Raw genomic sequence first — 23,582 nt, 5'->3', positions numbered from 1 at the left:
GTTCTGTCTGCCCACTCTTCCTTTGGAACTTGCCATCTACCAGTTTCACATCGCAACTGATGTGAACTAGTTCTAAGTTGTGCCATCAAAATTTTTGCTTTACAGTTAATAGGTGCCCTTATATAGCATTTTCATCATGACTAGAAGTGGTATTAAATTCTTTAATGTAATAAGATTTTTTCTGCCCTATATGTCTTGTCCACAGAATATTGCAAAATTTTTCATTGACAAACTTCTTGATTTCTGTAATGTTATCCAGGCAAGTTTGGATGTTGATATCCCATTTTTGCATCCATTTTTCATTTTTCTTCATCCATGTGCTTTTCCGCCTCACAAGTTTTTCCTCTATGACCAACTTGGGCCAACGATGTGTTTCCAGACCTTGGGTTTTCTTTAAATAGTTTAGCATCTGAATTAATGCGACAGCTTCTAATGGAAAGGAACCCACCTCCACCAAAAGGATTTCATATGGAACTGTGGTCTTGACTTTAAGATTGCATGTGATGAAGTGTTTCTAAATTGTTTCTACTTGCCGCCATTTTTGTTCGGACATACTACCACCCCACACTTCATATCCGTATAGAATAACTGGAGTGACCAGCAAACCAAAAAGAGTTTTCATGGTCGTCCAATCCCATAATTCTACATTCCTGCACTTTTTTTGTAAAGAGTATAATGCCTTCCAGCCCCCTTGGATCCTTTTCGATCTGGGATCTGCCTGAGAAGAGAAGTCTCTCACAATCTTCAAGTGATTGCGAATTAGCATCAGAACCAGGTAGAGCTTCGTGATTTATTCACCGAGTGAATTATGTTTCTTCAAATTTCTTGTCTTCATCATGATTGTTGAATTGTTTTTCCCAAATTTCATTGTGGAAAATCTTTCAATATTTCATTTTGAAACTACTAGTATTCATATCGATTTCTTTTGTATATGTGAGGATTGAAAATATTAGTAAACCCTCGTTCTGTAGATTTTAAGGTTGTTAAATAAATTCGAAAGGGTTTTGAAAAGAAATAGAAATTTTAAATTGAAAATTTGATTAGTTCATCGTATTTTCCCTATCAAAGTATTGTTAGAACTTTTATAATATATATATATAAGGGAATTGGGGGGGGGGGACTGTTTTGTTTTATTTAAAAAAAAATACAAAAAAAATGAATTTGTTGGTGAGAGGGAGGCAAGCCACAACACGCCACCTCCCCCTCCTTCCTTTACCCCCATCGCCACTGGTACACGCAACAAACTCTGTTGCAGCAGCAGCAACAGAGTTGTTGTGATGGCCGCATGAGCGGTAGGCTACGTTTAAAATTTAATTTAATTATTAATATTTTTTTTAATTATTATTATTATTATTAAAGTGTTATAATTTATTAAATGTTTTAACTAAACTTTAATTTAGTAGTAATTAAATGAATTAATATAGTTTGTTTTAATAATTATTAATTAATTAAATTAATTTTAATTAATAACAAATATTACCTAATAAAGTTTTAAATTTTTAATTTTTTTTATTAATAATTTTGATTTTTAATAAAATAGTAATTATTTTATTTGAAAATCAATAATTGTTATTTTAATAATTTAATAAAATAATTATCTTTAATTTATTTTAGAATATCTAACTATAATCAGATAAGGGAAATTGTGCTTTATGTTCAAACACGGGAAAGGGGTTAAATAGTAAGGTTTAAAATGTAAATCTCATATATTCGAAAACTTACATTGAACGAAAGCTTGACCTTACTATTACATCAAACTATGTGTTTTCAAAATCAAACCAAACTATGAAGCTACATTGTTAATTGTATGTTGTCTTATGTTTTGGGTTTGGGTTGACTAGAGTGTTGACTAGTCTTAGGACATCTACCAGAGGCTTGGGAGTTCTATGTTTGTGATATTATGATGATTTGATCTTTGATCTTTTAAACTCAACCATGGTAATGTGTCTGGTATGCTTTATGATGAGTTTGGATCTATTGTCTATTATTGCTTTCAGTGTTCTTATGTGATAAGTGAGGAATGGTATGACATATTTATCTTGACCTTTGAGTCTTCGCTCAGTTATTTTGGGATGCTTTCCAGTTGCTTGTAAAGAACTAAGGTGCAATTGTGAATTATCTTTTGATGCTTTCCAGTCACTTGTATAGGATTGAGGTGAAAACTATGATTCTTTGATTTTTTTCTTTTATTAGCTTAGGGTAGGTTATCTATATCTAATGTCGAGAAGTGGCTTGCAATGGAGGTCAGGGCCTAAAGTGGCTATCAGGGTAACCCATTGTAGGTTGTTTAATAAGTGAAAACACTACACTAAATGAGAGTAAAATGAACCTAATAAGAGTCTTTGTCTTTTCTCGCCCATGCTTCGAGTGCTAGTATAGACTAGGATGGGAGTAGAGAGGACACTTGGTTGTGACCATGCATCATTAGTATGCCTTGTTAGTATGAAAGGATACTAGTGCCACATAGAGTCACTAGGGGGTCGGGGTCAAGTTAGACTGCTAGGGTAACTCTAGTGTTGATTCGTGTGATGACACTTACTTACTTGCATAGTAGATTCCCTACATGTCTTTGTTTTCTTCTAGGTCTAAATGTTGTTTTATCTTGGAATCCTTTGAGTTAGATTACTTTTAGGGTTTTCCTAGACATAGATATTACTTTTGATTTTGGGATTGATATCATGTTTGGGACTTGAGACTATTTCTTTAGCACAGTGGGAGTGGACCTTTTTAGGTTACCACGAGGTCGGGTGGTAGTGCTTTTTACTTTTACCATTGAGATCCATCCGTCGATGTCGTGGTTGGAGTTCCTTGTCTGCATTTCCTTTCATTCTATCTTTGTGTATTATGATAGATGGTTATATATTTATGATAGATGATTTCACTTATTGTATTGTACTTTGTTGCATGGATCTGAAAGGGATGATATAATCTATTTTTATAAATGTATATTCTTTCAGCCTCTCATACCCTGTGACATGTACAGTGGATGATTGTGCATTCCGAATTATATTACTGAGTGGCATTCAGAACAAATGTATATTATTTAAATGGACTTGGACTTGTAGTTATTCTTTTATGTGGATGTGTTGATTATTGGACTTAGTATTATTTAAATTTAAATGTGACTCAACATCTTGGGATCCTCAGGGAATGTAATATGTTATGTTTACTTATGTATGATTGTATGTTATTGCTTCCACTACTTTATGATTGTTGTGCATGTTATTCTTTAAAAAAAAAAATGTTTGGAGAACTTAGTAGAACTTTAGAGAACTTTAAGACTAATTCTTTTAGATCCCTTGGTGAGGCATTACATTTGGTATTAGAGCCCGAGTTCTACATTGAGAGCTCTAGGCATATTGGAACACCACTAGTTGTTAACTAGTTGAACTAAAATGAAATTTAAACTGTTATGTATATCTATTTCAAATTGAAACTTGAACTAGTTGAACTGAAACAGAACTTAAACTATTAGTTGTATATTTTCAAACTTGAACACTTAAGAGTTCAAAACTGAAACATATTGAAACCTAAATTAGGCAAAACTGAAAATTGAACTTATATTGTTTTCAAAACATGTGTCTTTTATGTATGCTATACAATAGTATGTTTTATGGTTATTATAGCATCTTTTATCTTGGATATTATTGTAGGATGGTATCTAGGATGAGATCTTCTATTAGAGGTCATAACCTTGGCTGTGGTAGAGCTCATGGACGAGGCAAAAATATTAGTGTACATGAGTCTATCCATGAAGGTCCTAATCAAGAAGAGGATAAGGGAGATCATGTCAATGAGCATCAGGAAGAGAACCATAGAGAGCAGTAGGCCGACTCAAAGGAGGTTGACCTGAGGCAAATGATGAAGACCATCATGGATCACCCACCTTCTCTTCATGGTTAGGATGGAGCTCATCAGGTAGGGAATGAGTGTAGACCTTGGTCTAGGAGCCCTTGGAGGGACCAATAGAGATCAATTATAGCTGCTCATATGAAGGATCTTTAGAGGTCCAAGGTCAAGCCCTTTAATGAGATGGGTTCAGGTTATGTAGCTGAGTAGTGGCTTATTACGCTTGACAGGGTTTTTGCTATTTAGGACTTTGACACTAATGTCAAAGAAAGGTTTTCTATTACCAACCTGGAACTCTTTAGAGCCACTTAGTGGACTATCAAAGAGAAGAAACTGGCTATAAATATGAAAAATGTCAAATGGGAGTTATTCCTAGAAAACTTTCGTGAGCAATTCCTACTAGAGGAATGGAACTAGGAGAGAGCAGATGAATTTCGCAACTTGAGATAGTTCACTATGACCATAGCAGAGTATGAGTGCAAATTCTATGAGCTCATGCCCTATGTAGGAATTAGCGATAACCCAACACAGTTGGCACAACATTTCATCAGAGGCTTGAACAACTGTCTAGTTGGGGCTATTAAGGTATTTAAACCTAAAACCCTCAAAGATGTGGTACATCGAGCCATTCTTGTAGAGCAGAGTGTTAACCTAGGACATGGAGGTTTTGTGGGAGCACCTACATTATCAAGATCTAAGGGTAATCACAACTCAAGTGGGAACAGGAAACCTCCTTTTCCTAAGGGGAATCAGAACCAATAGCAACCTTAGCAACAACAGCAATAGAAGGGATCATACCCTCAAGCATAGAGTGGTGGCGATGGTTCTAACTCTAAGAACTATTGCAATACATAACACAATAGGCAAAATCAAAAAACTTAGCCTGCGTAGAGCAACCAATCTTTTACTAGTAGGGATAGCCACCAATAGTCAAGTGCACCTCCAACAGGGAGGGGATCTGGTAGAGGCATAGGATGTTATTCTTGTGGGAAATTTAGACACATTGCAGCCCACTCCCTACAGCGTCCATCTCAGTATTCAGGTTCTAGGCCAACAACATCTGAGCCCACAGTCAGAGATGCAAGTAGAGCTCACAGGGTATTTGTGGCAGTGGACCACCATCAAGTAAACTATCAGGGGGTCGTGGGTGAGACTATGGGAGATATCTGCAAGTGCTACAAACTCTTTTGTTTCACCATCATTATTTGCTAAGTGTAAGCTGGAAGGGATTAAGCAAGATTTGGGTTGGCAAGTGGAACCAGCCTTAAGAGCTAGGGTTTCCACATATTTTGTAGTTCAGAAGTGTGAACTAAGCTTAGGAGGGTTTTTGATGTCAGTTGACCTTCAAGTAATTCCTCTTGGCTCTTAGGATGTGGTCTTAGGTATGGATTGGCTTGGCTCTCATAGAGCTAGTATAGACTGCAGAAAAAAGACCATCGTGTGTCAGGATGATCAAGGGAAGGATGTAGAGATTGTGGGGATACAGAGACCTATATCACTACGGATGATATCTGCTATGCAATTAAAGTAGAGCTTTCATAAGGGATGTTAGGTATTTGTTATTATGGTAAGCAAGCTAGAAGAAGAAGACCCTACAAGAAAGACTATAGACCACCCTATTCTATAGGAATACACAGATGTCTTTCCTAGTGAGATTCTGGGCATTGCCCCCGAAGAGAGATATTGATCTCATTCTAGGAGCAAAGACCATTTCTAGAGCTCCTTATTGTATGACCACTCAAGAATTGAGTGAGTTGTGCCTATAGTTTGAAGACTTTCTAGCCAAGGGTAGTATCTGACCGAGTGTATCACCATGGGGAGCTCTGGTGCTCTTTGTGAAGAAGGATGGTTCTTTGCGCCTATATATTGATTATAGACAACTGAACAAGGTGACAATAAAGAATAGGTATCCTTTACCAAGGATCAACGATTTATTTGATTAGATTAAGGGAGTTACAGTGTTCTCCAAAATTGATCTTAAATCAGGACACCATTAGCTCACATTCGAGATGTTGATATTCATAAGACCTTCTGAACTTGCTATGGGCACTACGAGTTCATAGTAGTTCCTTTTGGGCTGACGAACGCTCCATCAATTTTCATGTGTCTGATGAATGGAGTGTTTTGTTCCTATCTTGACAGATTTGTACTCGTGTTCCTAGATGATATATTGATATATTATAGATCCCAAAAGGAGCATGAGGTACATCTATGTTTGGTTTTGTAGTGCTTGAGAGATAATCAACTGTATGCCAACTCGGCAAAGTATGATTTCTTTCAATCAAAGATACAGTATTTAGGGCATATCATATCAAGTGAAAGTATCTCTGTAGACCCTGTGAAGATTCAAACAATGGTAGATTAGCCCACACCCACTAACATATCAAAAATTTGTATTTTCATGGGTCTAGCTAGTTATTATCGCAGGTTTGTCCAAAACTTCTCCAAAATAACACATCCCATCACTTCCCTTTAGAGGAAAGGAAAGAAGTTTCTATGGACAGAGAAATGAGAGGAAGCATTTCAAAAGCTCAAGGAGTTTTTGACCTGTGCACCTATCTTATCAGTACTTAATCTAGCAGGTGACTTCATGGTCTATACAAATGCTTCCCTTGGGGGGATTGGAGCAGTATTGATGTAGGATGGATGGGTGATTGCATATGAATCACGCAAACTCAAGGATCATGAGCTGAATTATCCTATGCATGATCTTGAGTTAGCTACGGTAGTTCATGCCCTAGTGAGATGGAGACACTTCTTGCTAGGACATAGATTTGAACTTCATAATGATCATCATAGTCTACAGTACATATTTACGCAACCTAATCTGAATGTTAGGAAAAGGCATTGAATGGATTTCTTTGTGAGTATGACTTCGAGGTGAAGTATATTTAGGGAAAGGATAACATGGTAGCTGACGCTTTGAGTTGTAGGAGACATGTGACTCTATCTATGACTCTTAGTGTGGACTTGAGGAGCCATATACTTTAGGCACTCCCTACCGATATTTGGTATCAAGAGGTGAGCAGAGAGATAGATTCAGGGAGACCGTTGGAGGGCAGGTTCTTAGGTTATGTTTTGGAGTCAGATGGCCTTTTGCAACATTCGAGAAGGATCTATGTACCACTACTATTAGAGGCTCATTGTGCACCTTACTTGGCACATCCAGGTGTCAAGAATATGAGTATAGATTTATTATGTCTATTCTATTGGACAAGGATGAAGCATGATATCGCTGATTTTGTGGCTAGGTATCTTGAGTGTCAAAGAGTCAAAGCAAAGCACCAGCATCCAACAGGGCTTCTACAGCCAAATCTCATTCCTTCATGGAAGTGGGATATCATCTCTATGGATTTTATTGTGGGATTACCTATGATTTCTCATCGACATGACATTATCATGGTCACCATTAATCGGGTGACTAAGGTGGCATGTTTTTCACTGATGAGGTCATCCTACACTTGTAGCTAATGTCTTCATGTGTGATATCGTGAGACTACATGGAATTCCCTGGAAGATCATTTCGGAAAGGGATCTTGTATTCACTTCTGCATTTTGGACATCACTTCAGCATGATCTTGGAGCATAGTTGAACTTCAGCTCAGCTTATCGCCCGGAGACAGATGGGCAGACCAAGAGAGTGAATCAGGTTCTAGAGGATATGTTGAGGATGTATGTGATGGACAGATAGACTTTTTGGGAGGATTATCTTTACCTAGTGCAGTTTTCTTATAATAATGGATATCACAGTTCTATTGGCATGGCATCTTTTTAGGCATTGTATGGTCATCCTTGTTATACACCTTTGAGTTGGGACAGTCTTGAGGATCACATCCTATTGGGTCCTGAGATGCTTTGAGATATGGAGCAACAGGTAGTGCACATCTGTGAGCACATGTCTACGGCACAGGATAAACAGAAGAAGTATGTCAATGCTCATAGGACAGATAAGCAGTTTGCAATAGGAGAAAAGGTTTTCTTGAGAGTGCATTCATGGAAGAGTTTGATCAGTTATGGAAAGGGTTTGAAGCTAGCACCTCGCTTTGTGGGACCATTTAAGATTCTTGAGAGGATAGGACCAGTTGCCTACCGTTTTGCATTGCCACCCAACCTAGCTCGTGTTCATGATGTTTTCCATGTTTTTGTACTTAGACAGTATATTCTTGATGTGGTACATGTTTTTGATTGGAATGCATTACAGGTAGAGGAAAGGCAGCTAGCTTTGGAGCCGGTTCGCATTCTAGAATAGTGGGAGTTGACCCTCAGGGGTCAAACCATAGAGTAGATAAGGGTCCAATGGGACCCTACTGATGAGTCATCAGATACATGGGAGGATGTATCCAATTTATGTGATTTATATCCCTACTTGTTTATAGGCTTCCAGGAGTAAGCCTAAGTCTAGGGGGGTGGATGAAGTGCCTTCCCCTATTTTACATTTTGTTATTATTGTCGAACTCTTTTAGGCCAGTTTATGCTTGATGATTAGTAGCATTATCTTTCAGCTTATCAAATATTCTTTCATACTCGGTTGATTTTATGATGAGACTACTTGGTACTAGTTACTTCATGTATGCATGATTATACCTTGATGATGATTATTGCAGTGATTTTAGTTATTTGATGATGTTAGTTAGATGGATTATTATACGTGTTTTCTTATGGATACTTACCCCATACTACATGTGTATGGCGTGCATGTATATTTTCTTTATGTATGACATTTCTAATGTGGTTAAGGAAGGGAGTCGTAGTCACCTGCTAGTCGGGATCTACATGATGCACCACTTCCTACCATTGTCTGTTTAGTTTAGAATATATATTTTTGCACATGCGTGAATTTTATGCAAATTGCAAGTACCGGGTATTGACTTCCTTGAATTGCCAAGATGAGCGTACCCTATTGCAATAGAGAGGGGAGATAAATTCTTGAGTCCAAATCCTAACCATTAAACCAATTGTCCTAGAAAATTAGGACAAGTATATGAAATGATTACCCTTATGAATTCGTCATATGACATAAATTTGTGATTATAACCCTTGAGTTTGATCTTGTATGTGGTATTTTATGATTGGTTTTCATATTTTGTCTTGTAGGTCTTTGGTGATTTTTTGTTAATTAAGTCAAATTAAAAGATTAATTAATGGTTTAATTTAATGAAAAATTATTATGATAATTTCAATATTTAATTAATTGAGAAATTAATTAAATAAAAAGAATTCAATTGAAAAAGGAAATTATAGTCTAGTTTGAAAGCGTAATAATATTTATTTAATTTAATAATAATATATTTAGGAGATCTTTTTTAAATAACTGCTAAATATTATTATTACTTAAGTTAATAAATATTTTATCAAAAAATGCTTCGAAAATAAATTAAAGAGTGGAAGAGAAATTAATTTATTAAAGATATTTTAATTTGCATAAAGTGTGCATGAATATGTGAAAAAGTTAATAAGGAGTTAAAAGATTGTGATCAACGAGTTCCCTCGCATGATCGCACAATCAGTGCCCGAATTTTAGGGAAGAACTCCATATTAAAGATTGAGAGTTCTTTTCGCAAGGACCAAAAAAATTGGAGAAGGGACTTTTCAGAGAGAAGGTTTTGAGAGAAGAGAATTTTCTCACAATCTTAGGGTGATTGTGAATTAGCATCAGAACCAGGTAGAGTCTCGTGTTTTATTCACCCAGTGAATTATGTTTCTTTGAATTTCTTGTCTTCATCATGTTTGTTGAATTATTTTTCCAAATTTCATTGTGACGAATCTTTCAATATTTCATTTTGAAACTATTGGTATTCATATTGATTGCTTCTGTATATGTGAGGATTGAAAATATCAGTAAAACCCTCGTTCTATAGATTTTAAGGTTGTTGAATAAATTTGGAAGGGTTTTGAAAAGAAATGGAAATTTAAAATTGAAATTTTGATTAGTTCGTCGTATTTTCCCTATCAGAGTATTGTTAGAACTTTTATATATATGTGAGAATTATGGGAGGGGGGGGACTGTTTTGTTTTATTTTTAAAAATTACCTTAAAAAATGAATTTATTGGTGAGAGGGAAGCGGGCCACCACACCCCACCTCCCCCTCCTTCCTTTACCCCACCACCGCCGATACACAGGGCAAACTCTGTTGCGGCAGCAACAAAGTTGTTGTGATGGTCGCATGAGTGGCAAGCCGACGGGCCTTGAAAAACATTTATTGTTTTTAAATTTAATTTAAATTTTGTTAAAGTTTTTTAATTATGTTATGTTTAAAATTTAATTTAATTAAAATTTAATTATTAATATTTTTTAATAGTTATTATTATTAAAGTGTTATAATCTATTAAATGTTTTTCATTTAAGTTTAATTTAGTAGTAATTAAATTAATTAATATAGTTTTTAATAATTATTAATTAATTTAATTTAATTTAATTTAATTTAATTTGATTTAATTAATTTTAATTAATAATGAATATTACCTAATAAAGTTTTAAATTTATTTTATTATTATTAATGATTTCGATTTTAAATAAAATAGTAATTATTTTATTTGAAAATCAATAATTGTTATTTTAATAATTTAACAAAATAATTATCTTTAAATTATTTTAGAATATCTAATTGTAATCAGATAAAGGAAATCGTGTTTTATGTTCAAACACAGGAAAGGGGTTAAATAGTAAGGGTTAAAATGTAAATCTCATATATTCAAAAACTTGCATTGAACGAAAACTTGACCTTACTGTTACATCAAACTATGTGTTTTCAAAATCAAACCAAACTATGAAACTACATTGTTAACTATATGTTGTCTTATGTTTTGGGTTTGGGTTGACTAGAGTGTTGACCAGTCTTAAGACATCTACGAAAGGCTTGGGAGTTATGTGTTTGTGATATTATGGTGATTTGATCTTGATCTTTTAAACTCAACCATAGTAAATGTGTCTAGCATGCTTTATGATGAGTTTGGATCTATTGTTCATTATTGCTTTCAGTGTTCTTGTGTGATAATATGAGGAATGGTATGACATATTTGTCTTGACCTTTGAGTCTTTGATCAGTTATTTTTGAGATGCTTTCCACTGGCTTATAAAGAACCAAGGTGTTATTATGAATTATCTTTTGATGCTTTCTAGTCACTTATATAGGACTGAGGTGAAAACTATGATTCTTTGATTTGTACTTTTATGAGCTTAGGGTAGATTATCTATATGTAATGTCCGAAAGTGGCTTGCAATGGAGGTTGGGGCCCAAAGTGGTTGCCAATGTAACCCATTGTAGGTTGTTTAATAAGTGAAAACACTACACTAAATGAGAGTAAAATGAACCTAATAAGAGTCTTTGTCTTTCCTCGCCCATGTCTCGAGTGCTAGTATAGACTAGGATGAGAGTAGAGAGGATGCTTGGTTGCGACCATGCATCGTTAGTATACCTTGTCAGTATGAAATGATACTAATGCCGCATAGAGTCACTAAGGGGTCGCGGTCAAGTTAAACTATCAGGGTAACTCTAGCATTGATTCGTGTGATGACACTTGCCCGCTTACATAGTAGATTCCCAATGTGTCTTTGTTTGCCTCTGGGTCTAGATGTCGTTTTATCTTGGAATCCTTTGATTTAGATTACTTTTAGGGTTTTCCTAGACATACATATTACTTTTGATTTTGGAATTGATATCTTATTTGGGACTTGAGACTATCTCCTCAATGCGGTGGGAGTGGACCTTTTTGGGTTACCACGAGGTCGGGTGGTAGTGCTTTTTACTTTTACCATTGAGATCCATCGGTTGATGCCATGGCTAGAGTTCTTTGTCTACATTTCCTTTCATTCTATCTTTGTGTATTATGATGGATGGTTATATCTTTATGATGGATTATTTCACTTATTGTATTGTACTTTGTTTCATGGATCTGAAAGGGATGATGTAATCTATTTTTATAAATGTATATTCTTTCAGCCTCTCATATCTTGTGACATGTACAGTGGATGATTGTGCATTCTGAATTTTATTTTCGAGTGGCATTCGAAACAAATTTATATTATTTAAATGGACTTGGATTTGTAGTTATTCTTTTATGTGGATGTGTTAAGTATTGGACCTAGTATTATTTACATTTAAATGTGACCCAACGTCTTGGGATCCTTAGGGAATGTAACCTGTTATGTTTGCTTATGTATGATTGTATGTTATTGCTTCCGCTACTTTATGATTTTTGTGCATGTTATTCTTTTAAAAAAATGTTTGGCAAACTTAGTAGAACTTTAGAGAACTTTAGGATTAATTCTTTTGGATCCCTTAGCGGGGCGTTACACAAGGTGCATCTTCCACCAAGGACACCAATAATGAAACTAAAATTCAAGTGGTCTTGTATGGTCTTTTGGACATGATAACACTCTCCTTCAAAAGGTTAGTGAATGGAGGTGATTCACGATTCATTATTCATTATTCATGAGTACATTAAATGTTGGATAATTTTATATTTGAAAATCAAATAAAAAACTTGGAATATTATGGTATTGTTATCAAGATTTAACTGTGTAGTTTTTGAGTCAAACTCATTGACCCGTGTTTCCTGAGTAGTGATTCACACGAATCCATCTCTCATGAGAATAAATGGACCACTTAGCACTCATTGGATCTAGGTGATGCTCACAGAGGTGAAGCACTGGGACTTCCTAGGAAGTCACCCATCACAGTACTACTCCAATTTGAGCACACTTAACTACGATGTTTCCTCCATGGTTAAACCCACTCTACTCGCAACCCCATTTGCAAAACCTTCACCAAGATTTGTGCCTTGTGAACCATTCATTAGAAAGCCCCTTTAGCTCATCAATTGACAAGTAGGAGATATTTTCCATAACAATTCAAATTATGATATTACTTCAAGATCTAACTATGTAGTTTTTTAGTCAAACTCATTGATCCATATTTCATGAGTAGTGATTCACATGAATTTATCTCCCATGAGAATAAATGGAACACCTAGCCTTCATTGGATCTAAGTGATGCTCACAGAGGTGAAGCATCAAGACTTAACTGTGTAGTTTTTGAGTCAAACTCATTGACCCATATTGCATGAGTAGTGATTTGCATGAATCCATCTCTCATGAGAATAAATGGAACGCCTAGCCTTCATTGGATCTAGGTGATGCTCACAAAGGTAAAGCATCGAGACTTAACTGTGTAGTTTTTGAGTCAAACTCATTGACCCATATTGCATGAGTAGTGATTCAATATGAATCCATCTCTCATGAGAATAAATGGAACACCTAGCCTTCATTAGATCTAGGTGATGCTTGCAGAGGTAAAGCATCAGACTTAATTGTGTAGTTTTTGAGTCAAACTCATTGACCCATATTTCATGAGTAGTGATTCGCATGAATCCATCTCTCATGAGAATAAATGGAACACTCAACATTCAGTGGATTTAGGTGATGCTCACAAACATAAAGCATTGAGACTTCCTAAAAGACCGCATTGAAAACTAATAAAGCATCACATTGACAATAATTAAAAGATTTTCATAAAGATGTAATAAAAAACTTGTTTTCTTTTTCGATAGAAGAAAGCAAATTTACAATAGGTACAAACCTAATTCTTATCATTATACTAAAAGAGGCGTATCACACATTTGAGAATTAGAACTTAATGAATAATGTTCACTAATGAATTTGCATTGGAGAGAGGCGGATAAATTGTCAAACATATGTTAATTCATTATTCTCTCCCACACCCTCAGCTCGTTCCTCACGAAGAAAAGGCTGATGATTATCTCCAAAACTACTTGTACGGTGGTATGGGAGGCAATGAGCTCCCAAATATGTATCTTCTTGTGGGGTGGGGTCCTCTAAAATCTTTGTAGAAAATGATAATTTAGTTAATTAGATCCATAAGACAACTCTAGTACATGATAAATTAAAACTAAAAACAATGGTCCCCTTTTGTTGGTGCCCGACTTCTTAAGGCAATAAATGATAAATAACATTGAATGTCATTGTAAATTCTGGTTACCTACAGCTTTAGCCTCACCTAGTTTCCTGACCATTTATTGGTTTTAAGATGTGACCACTCATGCTGTGGTACGGGCTCATACTTCTTTTCTAATCTTGCTTACAGTGCACAGGTTGTGCGCGGCAAATCCCAACCTTACCATGGTTGACAAGCATTATCCAGAATTTGGATGGGTAGGTACAAAATTATTCAAGGTTTTAATGGAGGACAAAAAGCCTAGATAGATGAACTGACATGAAATCTTTAACTTTGTAAATCTTATATTAATTTTCAATTACTATTTTTGTCTTTTTATGTGACTTAATGGGTTGGCATATTAAATTTTAATTATTATTTTTTTGGATTTATATGCGACTTATGGTTTATATCAACTGTTTTTTTATCATTAGTAAAGATGAATATTGTTGGATCTGTTATGTGTAGAAAGATTTAAAAGTGGTCATTGAGAATTGTCTTTCAAAACGTATTTTCTTTTGTGATCTGTTTGCTTTTGGACAACCAAACATAAATTGCACAATTGATGTAATAGATGAGCAGTAATGTTTCATTAATCATGGTATCACTAAAGTTGCATAATTGATCTAATTACTAACATTTTTGTATGGGTGGAAAATAATGCGGTCCCGCTCTTCTCATTCCTTCATCAATTACACTATATAAACTTAATCAATAGATCATTATACAAATGGTGTATGTACAACATACTTATTTAGAAAAATATATATACACCATTGTAGATTTGTCATAATTAAAGAAATTGATTATTCCACTTTTTAAAATATATATTATTATATTTTAATTTTGTTAAGTCATTGTTATATCATGTTATTCTAATTAATATTGAATTATTATTATTATTATTATATGATTGTATTATAATATTTTTATTATTGTATTTTAATTATCTTTAAAAATATTGAAAAAATACTAAGACTAAATTATTAAAATCTTGTTCAATAAAAGTATATGGTTAATGATCAAAATCAAATCAAATTCAAATAGAACTAATCAACTATGTTAAATATGTGGATGTTGTCTTGTTTTGTTATTTATTTGTTATTTATTAAATTTCTAGTTATTCTTTAAGAGGTGTTGAGCTCCCATAGCATTGTCATTGTAGATTATGTTCATAGACATGATTAAAGTTTCAATGGAAAAAGTGATAGATTGTTCTACATCCACTTATGTCAACTTCATGTACCATTGAATGTTTAAAGCTTTGTCCCTAATGATATCACAAAATATACATAACAAATCAAATCTGTGTTATATCTAATTTTTAAATGTAACAAACAAATTACAATGCAAAAAAAATTAAATGTGATTGCTTATAGCTGAAAATATTATTTGCTCCTTTTCTTTATCAAATTAGTTTTTTTGTTCTTTTATGTCATGACTAATCTATCTATCATTTTAGTTTTTTTCTTTTTCTTTTTTTTGTTATGTCATTAATTTAATCTTATCATAAACTCTGGAATTCTTAAGTGCATTTAATCTTTGTATTAAACACTAATATTTTATTAAACAATCCTAAATAAAATATAAATTAAAAATAGCAATCCAAAAAGGAGCTACAAATAAGGAAATATCAACAATGATTAGTTTGAAAGGCATTACAACAAACATTAAAATTCAAATAAATATTGATTTCAAAATCACACTTTCTTGTCACTACAAAAAGAGTTTGATATGTTCTAAACTTTCTACCGTTAATTTAGTTGTAACTACAAAAAGAGCTATTTTATACTGAATTTTCAACTTTATTGTCTTTTTCTACCATTTGAAGGTTTTCTATTTTAGACTTTCATGATTAAAAAATATTCGATAAAAATAAAGTCATAAAAACTTCCAAAAACAACTCTTCACTAATTTTCCATACGTAAGGCAACTCAAAAATCATCCTCTTCCCTCTCAAATGCACAATAAGTATTTTGGTCTTTTAATCGTCTCAAACTCTACTTGGTAGAATCATGTGGGTAAAAACTCAAATCATAATATATTTTCACTCCTCTTTGCTTCCCATTAAACAACACCTATGAACCTATAGACAATTTCATCTGCTCACAATTCTTTCCACCATTTCAAGGCTTCACATCATAGATCTTCATGAGAAAATAAACCTTTGATGAAAAAAAAAAAGAATAAGGTTAGCATAAGTCATAAAGCTTCCAAACACAATTCTTCATGAATTTTCATATCCAAGGCAACTCAAAAGTCATAAAGCTTCCAAATACAATCCTTTGTGAATTTTCAAAAGTCAACCTCTTCCCTCTCAAAATGTACAATCACTAAAGATAAAACTTTTGCCCAAAACTTTAATTTATCATTTGTTTCGAAGTATCACCTTTGACATTCATGTTCACGCATTCTTATATCTAAGTCAAGCTAAGAACTACTTTTTTCCTCCTCAAAGTAACAAAATCTCTTAAAGACCCTCCAAAATTTAAGAGACACAGAACTTATTATTTGTCTAACACAGTACAAATTTATTTCTTCTAATACATTAAGTACTTACAAAATACTTTCTAAAAATATTGGAAACAAGTAATATGACATGAAACTTACATGCATGATGGCACATCATCTTAACATGGAGATTTCCAAAAGAGCATGAAAATATAATCATAACATCTATGTTGTTCACCTTACATTACTGCCTACATATAATAACAAGCCAGTAAGGCTTGATAGTGGTTTCTCATATGAAACTTCCATAAGTCCAGATGCCATAGACAACTTCAACTATATTTGGGCATACATTTGCATCGAACATAGAGACAAACCTACTATTAATATAAACCTTAATTTAACTATTTAGCTCAATATTAGTATCCATATTGGATATACAATTAGCTTTGGCAGAGCATGGATTACATAATTAGTTCATCTCTATACCTCCTTGACAAAGAACAAAAACAGAAGTTCACAAGCTTATGTACTTCAAATTTAAAAATATGGGAGCAACCAACTGCTGTTCATAGATAGAATTTATGAGCGACCCCCATTAGATGATCCGTTACAAACCACAGCCTTCATTGTTGCAGCATCTTTCAATTCCTTGAGCGAATCCTCAAAGCACTTTGCAAGTAGTTCTGGATCAGGTATGACATCTCTTGCCACTAGGATTTGTAAACATGCCTTTCCCATATAGCTCACCATGTGAATTGTAATTGACTGCATTTTGTTCATTGTCGTCATTAATATACATTTCCAATCATAACAGACCTTGATCATCTATCAATTTGTCAACAAAGTTGCATGTATACATTCATATGTGCACTTACTCACTCCCAACAATCCGAAATTCAAGTCTGAAAACAGAAAATTCAACGAGTAGGAAAAGTCTTAAAGTTAAGGTGAGGGTTTACTTGTGGCAAGCCAGAGCATGTTGCAGAAATGAAAGAAAGTGGGTTTCCTGCAAACATGATCTCATCAGATGGACCACGAACATTTGACAATGTGAAAGTAGTGTTTGCCAATGCTCTGTAATCGAGGCATGCTGCTGTCTGAGAAAGAAGTTCAAAGAAAAATTGCAATCACTTGTTAGTTACAAATGGTTGGCGTATAGAAATATGTTGAAACAGATAGGTTTAAGTTTGCCTTGCAACATCTAACCTACAGCATTGTCATATTCTAGGCATTATGTATCTTTTCATGGTTATACCTTGGTGCCCATGAGTTTCATGACAAATGCTGCAAATGCATAGGTAAAAATTGCTTCAAGTGATGTCTTCTTGCGCTCGACCATAGCCTTTGCATGTCGGACAGAATCAAGAGGGTCCTTGAACTTTTTAAGGCATAAACGAAGAAGAATGAATCCCATGTTATTCCCCCACCTTGCGGTTGGGTCTCCCTTCAACAGCTTAGAGAGATCCTGCAGGGTATTATCCCAAACTGTCATTTTAGAGCTTCCAATATATAACTGTTGACTTGAATTCAGGTAAAAAGATGGAGAGGTGTTGAATTTCAAGAAGATAAACCATTTACCTGGGCTCCAGTTGCCATTCTTGTATTTACCATGCACAAACCTGATAACCTCAGTTTCTCAATTAAACCTACCATCAAAATCAGCATGTCAGAATCTGATACAGAGAGCTACAATTGCTACAAATTCTAGCTTTGTTTTTTTCACTCGTGCTTGCCCATAATGCCTAGAATCTGAATTGATGTCGACTCAAATACACAATTAAATTTCGATTATGGTAATATGGACTAGAGCCAAACAGAGATATGGAGATGAGGCACAGGATAGAAATTGATTTCAGAAAAAGCATAAATGAAGAGCCCAAGGCTCAGCTAAGTAGGGTAAGGACGAGAAACACAAGCTAAGGTCTGTACAGTCAGTGACAAGCTCTAAGAAGTTGCAAAAGCTATGAAAGGAAAATTGACATGTAGATCAAGGATTACCTACACTGCAAGTTGGAGAAGCTGTGTGTAGGATAAACATTGGTGGCAATGCAGCAATACATTAATTTGCCAAAAGATACAGGAATATGTGTGAATTCATTTGAGAGTGAGTACCATGCAGTACCATGGAAAGCCTTTTGCTGAGCTCAACAGATGGATTACCGATTTCAGAGCAAGATATATGACCTAATTGTGTGCTAGCTCAAACCGGCTTAGCGAGATGAAAATGCTTGTTCATTGAAAAAATGCACTCAAAAGGATAAGATGCAATGAACTTGTTTACCAATGTGTACACTGATACAATTTTGTCTGCTTAAATCAATCATTTCTGATGGGGATTCTTTTTTTTTTATGAGCGTTTGAAGCAAATTGTTAAGGACGATTGTTAAGAGATCCACCACATTCCATCCATGAAATGGTGGTAAACAGATTAAATAACAGTCTCGCATACCTTTAATACATTCTAGAACGCATTAGAATTCGGACTACACAGAATACTCCTACAGCAGACACGTTTTAAAGCAAATCTAAGAAGCAGCATTCAGTATACTAGTACTCAAGCTAGTATTGGAGCTTGAGTTCAACGTTCAAGCAAATCTTAGGAGAAAGATTGAGTTTCTTTATAAAATATTGATCTAAGATGTGCCAAGTTACACAGAAGCAAAAAGAAAAGCTTAAATAGAAGTAATAGTAGGTATGAATATAAGATGAGGATCAAAATCTTTATAAGATACACTTGGAGACGGCACGTTGGTTTGTTCTCGATTGAGAAGTAAGTCCCAGTGAATAGTTTAGAGATCTCCAGTTGGAAGAAATGTTTTTGCATGCATCAGTTGTAAAACTTTAGGACCTCCCGTTTACTGCTGATCTGCTCTATCAGCGAACTATCAGCCCTCTTAGCAACCCGTCCATCTTTGGTTTAAGAGGCCCATTTTCTTACACCCCCCTTGAGTCACACTATAGATGTTCAAGGATTCTAGTTTGGTTTGGAATGTTTACCTGAGTTCTGATATCATAATAAACGTTTTATGAATCAACTAGAAGTCGAACCTCAGATCCCCATTGTTGTTTGTGTGCTCGAACACTGGGCTATCAGACCTTGAATACCCATCTATTTTTCATTTAGATGGGAATCATATTCCCACAAGGAAGAGATCTTTGTATGCAGCAAATTCCCTAATAGCTTACAATATGTTGACCTTCGATCTGCCCAGAATTATTTATTGTCTGATTTCTAAGTTTGTAACATAGCAATATCTCACTGAAACCTCTAGTCTGTCCAAATATATTTCTTGCAGCTAGATTAGTTTTACAGATTTTTATTTCGAGGATATAAATTACAAAAGAATGTATGAGATCTAACCTTTTCTTTCCATTTCAGGGCACTTCAACTCCAAGTATCGTCGAAAACCAGAAGAAATAACACTGATCAAAACGTCATTTATTGTCTGCATCGAATCTTCACTGTTAGAGAGAGCTCTCTGATTCCCTATTGCTTAAAACCATGCTATTAAACTACTAATGTTTTCTGAGAAATAACTTTCCAAACCGAGCAACAAGCATTTTTTGGAAGCACAGAGATCCCAAATGGGAATTTGAGAATAAATTTAGCTTACCCCATTCACAGCATCCTTGACAACACTCATATCATTTACAGTAAAGACCGCTGTTGCTAACTTCTTTGGCCATAGCTCAACCCCGGCGTAGCCCTTGACAGGCATCTTGCTGTCTTGAAGCCATATTATTCGTGAAGCAAAATACATGACATCGATGAATGTATTCCATGCAAATAAGATCAGCGTCCACAGCAAAGACAGGAAGCGAAAAACTTTGAACTTATGTGCGGAAGTGTCCGTTGGGAACTTAATGGGGTTAGGAAGTACTAGTGGAACATCCGGTTCAGCTACACTTCGGCACCTTGCCAGACAAAACGATAAGAGGGAAATTCCATCCCCAAGAGCATGATGCACTCGGATGATAAAAACAGCTTTTGCATCTTTCAAATTCATTCGAAATGCGTGAACATCCCATAGCGGACGCTGCTCATCCAGGGGACACTTAAAGACAAGATCAGCAAGGAATCTGTTCGGATAGCTCTCGTCTTCTGCCTCTTCAGGGGACAATTCAGAAACTGTAATATGTTTTTCTATTTCTATCTCTGTTTTATGCCAAAACTCTTTCCCCCTTTTATCTCTGACCTGCAACAAAAGAAAAGTTCAGTAAATGGTTGCTGGCGTCATATATTTCATCAGATGAAGTATGCACATACTAGCAGCTATCTCATTAAATGAGACGTCACAAGATGTTAACTAGTGAAAACAGGGGAGCTCATCACTAAGCAGTAGCATCTTAGCAATCGATCAGTAAGGCTGGACGCTCGAAAGCCAGATCTGATGTTTGATAACCTATCTTTGTTATCATATTTTTACTCAAATACTATTTAACACCATTCTGTCGATAGACCACCTTTATTCTCAGGAATGTTAATTTTCCCCTAGATGAAGAATTCGGACAAATATTACTATTTATTATTAAAGGGCGTTAAGAGAGATTAAAGAATTGCTGTAAAGTACAAATAAATGTATTGTGTAAAACATTGACAATGTAAGTAATTTCACCGACCCATTTACTGGTTCAGCCAAGGAAACAACCTAAATCTACCTCAAACCCTATTGATCTAGACTTAAACACACACATTTAGGTTTAAAGAAACTATCAGAAACAATTTATGTAATTTTCGTCTAGTGTTTCTGTGCTCCATAAAGCCTTTCACCTCTCAGCAATCCCTAACAGATCACAAGATTTCATGGCTTCTAAAGAGAACACCAAACCACGACCCGAACTTTTAAAAAACTCAGAAAACAGAATGCTACATGAAAATACAAGCAGAAGCTTCAAAACAGGGGCACATTTGAAGTATAGAAAGTAATACCAGCACACTGCAGAACCTAGAATTGATCAAGATGGCCTTGGTAAACTCTGCCCTAAGAACGTCTTCATCCACTTCATTTTTCAAGAAAACCATGCTATAGATAGTCGTATCCCATCTCCTAAAGATTCTCCCAAATGGTGTCACAGGCGGATCTCCCATATCAATAACAGCATCATGGTCATCTCTGCCACCATGTATTGCAATGATATTCTTTTGCTTTCGGTCACCTGAGTCACACTCTCCCATCGTTCCTTCTCAACCAGCCAGAGCCAAGTATTTTGGAAGCGAGGCGATACACAAACAGCAACTTTGCCGCCCGAGGATAATATATATAAAGCTAACTTCCATGGCAGGCTTTTACTTCTCAACCATACCAAAGCTGGCACTTGTATGTGAACAGCAATTTCTAGTACTGTACGTGGCTGGTCAGGCCCTAAAACGGAAAATTGTGCCTGGAAAAATAAATAGTACGACAGAGCCTGTCATTACGAAACAATTAATTGAGTTACTGAACAGGTGATTCCATCATTTGCACGCCACCAACTGGCAATCTCAGAACTTATTACCAGGAAGCAAACCTAGAGATATTCGCAATAGGAGTTGCCCGCACGAAATTTAATGTGAATAAAGGTTTTTCTCGCCATAAAAGAGGACTCCGCATTGGCTTTGTTTTGGCAATGTCTTTGTTGAAACACCTATTTAATTTACTCGGTTTCGGTCCTCTGGGAGATGTTTGTGTTACAGTAGTTAGGGGAGAGGATCCAGTAGTTGAACGGGTTTCAATTGTTGTGATAGTAATTGTTCATTTAATGTCCATTTTTTTAAAAAAGATTGTACCAATATTTGTGACTTTAAAGTTGTTAGTACAATAATGATTATCCAAAATTGAATGAAAATATACTTTTTGTTGTAAAAAGTAACCAATGATGTGATGCCACATCAGTTGTTCAACTATGAGTACCATTTATGCGCTATTATTGGTCTCACTTTTTTTTTGGCCTGTTTTGAACAACTTGGCAAAAAACATGCTGATGTGGCATCATAACAGGTGATGTGGACTTGAAACCTTAGTTATAAGTAGGCGACTCACCAAGTAAGCTATTGTAAAAAATTGAGAGCGATTTAAAAATTTTACATAAAATTTTGATAAGCGTGAAGTTAGGGTGTTCAACTACTAGGTCCTCTCCCCTAATTTCTTCTGTAATAGAGGGTAGTTGTTTCATTAAATCTGTAGTTTTAGCATCTATTTAATTTACTCAATTTTGGTCTCTTACGAGATGTTTCTATTACTGTAGTTAATTTCTCCTTCATTAAATCTGTAGTTTTAGTAGCTATTTAGGTGAAGAGATTACTAAGGTGAATTATGGCTTTTAAAAAGTTTCAAAAATTGATGATATATATTGTAGTAATAGTTGATCATTTTTTAGTAATTTTGGTTGCTAATTGATTCATTTGTGCAAAAAAAAAAAATTTGGTGATGGGGCTAATATAACTGGGTTAAATGGTACTTTTTAACCACTTCACACTCTACAACTTCTACATAGAGCTTTCTAAATGTGGAAACGCAAAACCTTAACTTTAAGCTCATTAGTCACCTAGAGGATTCAACAAACAAATCAGCAAATTTCGACATACAGATTAGGAGTTCTAGGTGCAATAAGTTAGCCTTACAGATAGCGGGTCTCTTCTCCTAAAATCAAGTGTAGGTCCCCACCCCCTCTCTCTATGTTATTATTCAAGTGTTTGTTATTAATTTCAGTGTAATTCTAGTATTGTGATATTCTTATAAATATTACATGACAACATTTTTTATAATTTTAGTATTTCTCTTCTAAATGATTCCAACAACATAGTACTAATTAATATCCATTAGTATTTGGTTGACTCACAATAGTTATAGCATGAAACTTGATGTGATTTATTTCAAATTTGAATATTTAAGATTTTAGGTTGATATAGTTGAAGTCCATAGCCACAAATATTCAATGGAGTGATGATTAAACAATATAAACATAAAATTTTCATCTTCATATTCTACATATTTGTACAAATTCAATTTATTTTTTAAGAAATAAATTTTTTAAAAATTAATAATAATAGAAGACAAAAATATTTTTTAAAAATAGTAAATTCTTAACTAAAAATTAACTTTTTAATTAAAAAAAAATTTTGAAGTTCGATTTATAAAGAGACTTGTTTTTCTCTTTTTTTTTTTTTTTAAATAATAATTATTTAAGCAAAAAAAATCATAAACTTCTTTTTCTAATATTTTCACGTGAAAATAAATTCTCCTCTTTTATTTACTTACAAATAAAAAATCTATCATCTTTGTACGTTATTTTTTTCGATGTTAAATTTGGCCAAAAAGTGGGAACCATTATTGGATACATACATTT

At 34.6% G+C, this 23,582-nt stretch overlaps 1 protein-coding gene across 1 annotated transcript; it reads right to left on the bottom strand.

Annotated features, from left to right (window-relative positions):
- Window positions 1-16,444: 16,444 nt before the first annotated feature.
- LOC149564512 (wax ester synthase/diacylglycerol acyltransferase 11-like) lies at window positions 16,445-21,487 on the bottom strand. The gene is made up of 7 exons (XM_089818056.1): window positions 21,187-21,487; window positions 19,871-20,452; window positions 19,618-19,702; window positions 17,835-17,902; window positions 17,512-17,721; window positions 17,216-17,353; window positions 16,445-17,021 (listed from the first exon to the last, which is right to left on the bottom strand). The coding sequence occupies exons 1-7, from the start codon at window positions 21,430-21,432 to the stop codon at window positions 16,836-16,838; spliced, it is 1,515 nt and encodes a 504-aa protein (XP_089674182.1). The 5' UTR covers window positions 21,433-21,487; the 3' UTR covers window positions 16,445-16,835.
- Window positions 21,488-23,582: the final 2,095 nt, after the last annotated feature.

The sequence above is a fragment of the Cupressus sempervirens genome, chromosome 3, assembly GCF_028749045.1.
Source record: "Cupressus sempervirens isolate cs-2001-9-10 chromosome 3, ASM2874904v1, whole genome shotgun sequence".
Taxonomy (NCBI): domain Eukaryota; kingdom Viridiplantae; phylum Streptophyta; class Pinopsida; order Cupressales; family Cupressaceae; genus Cupressus; species Cupressus sempervirens.
Note: the sequence above shows the minus strand (reverse complement) of the source record. Positions and strands in the feature narration are given on the sequence as shown.

Excerpts from the sequence above, each read along its gene's own strand:
- LOC149564512 (XM_089818056.1), bottom strand. The coding sequence starts at position 21,432 with ATGGGAGAGTGTGACTCAGGTGACCGAAAGCAAAAGAATATCATTGCA. Across the intron at positions 19,703-19,870 it reads TCAAGGATGCTGTGAATGGG|ACAATAAATGACGTTTTGAT; the intron begins GTAAGCTAAATT and ends GATTCGATGCAG. Across the intron at positions 17,722-17,834 it reads GAATGGCAACTGGAGCCCAG|GATCTCTCTAAGCTGTTGAA; the intron begins GTAAATGGTTTA and ends AATACCCTGCAG.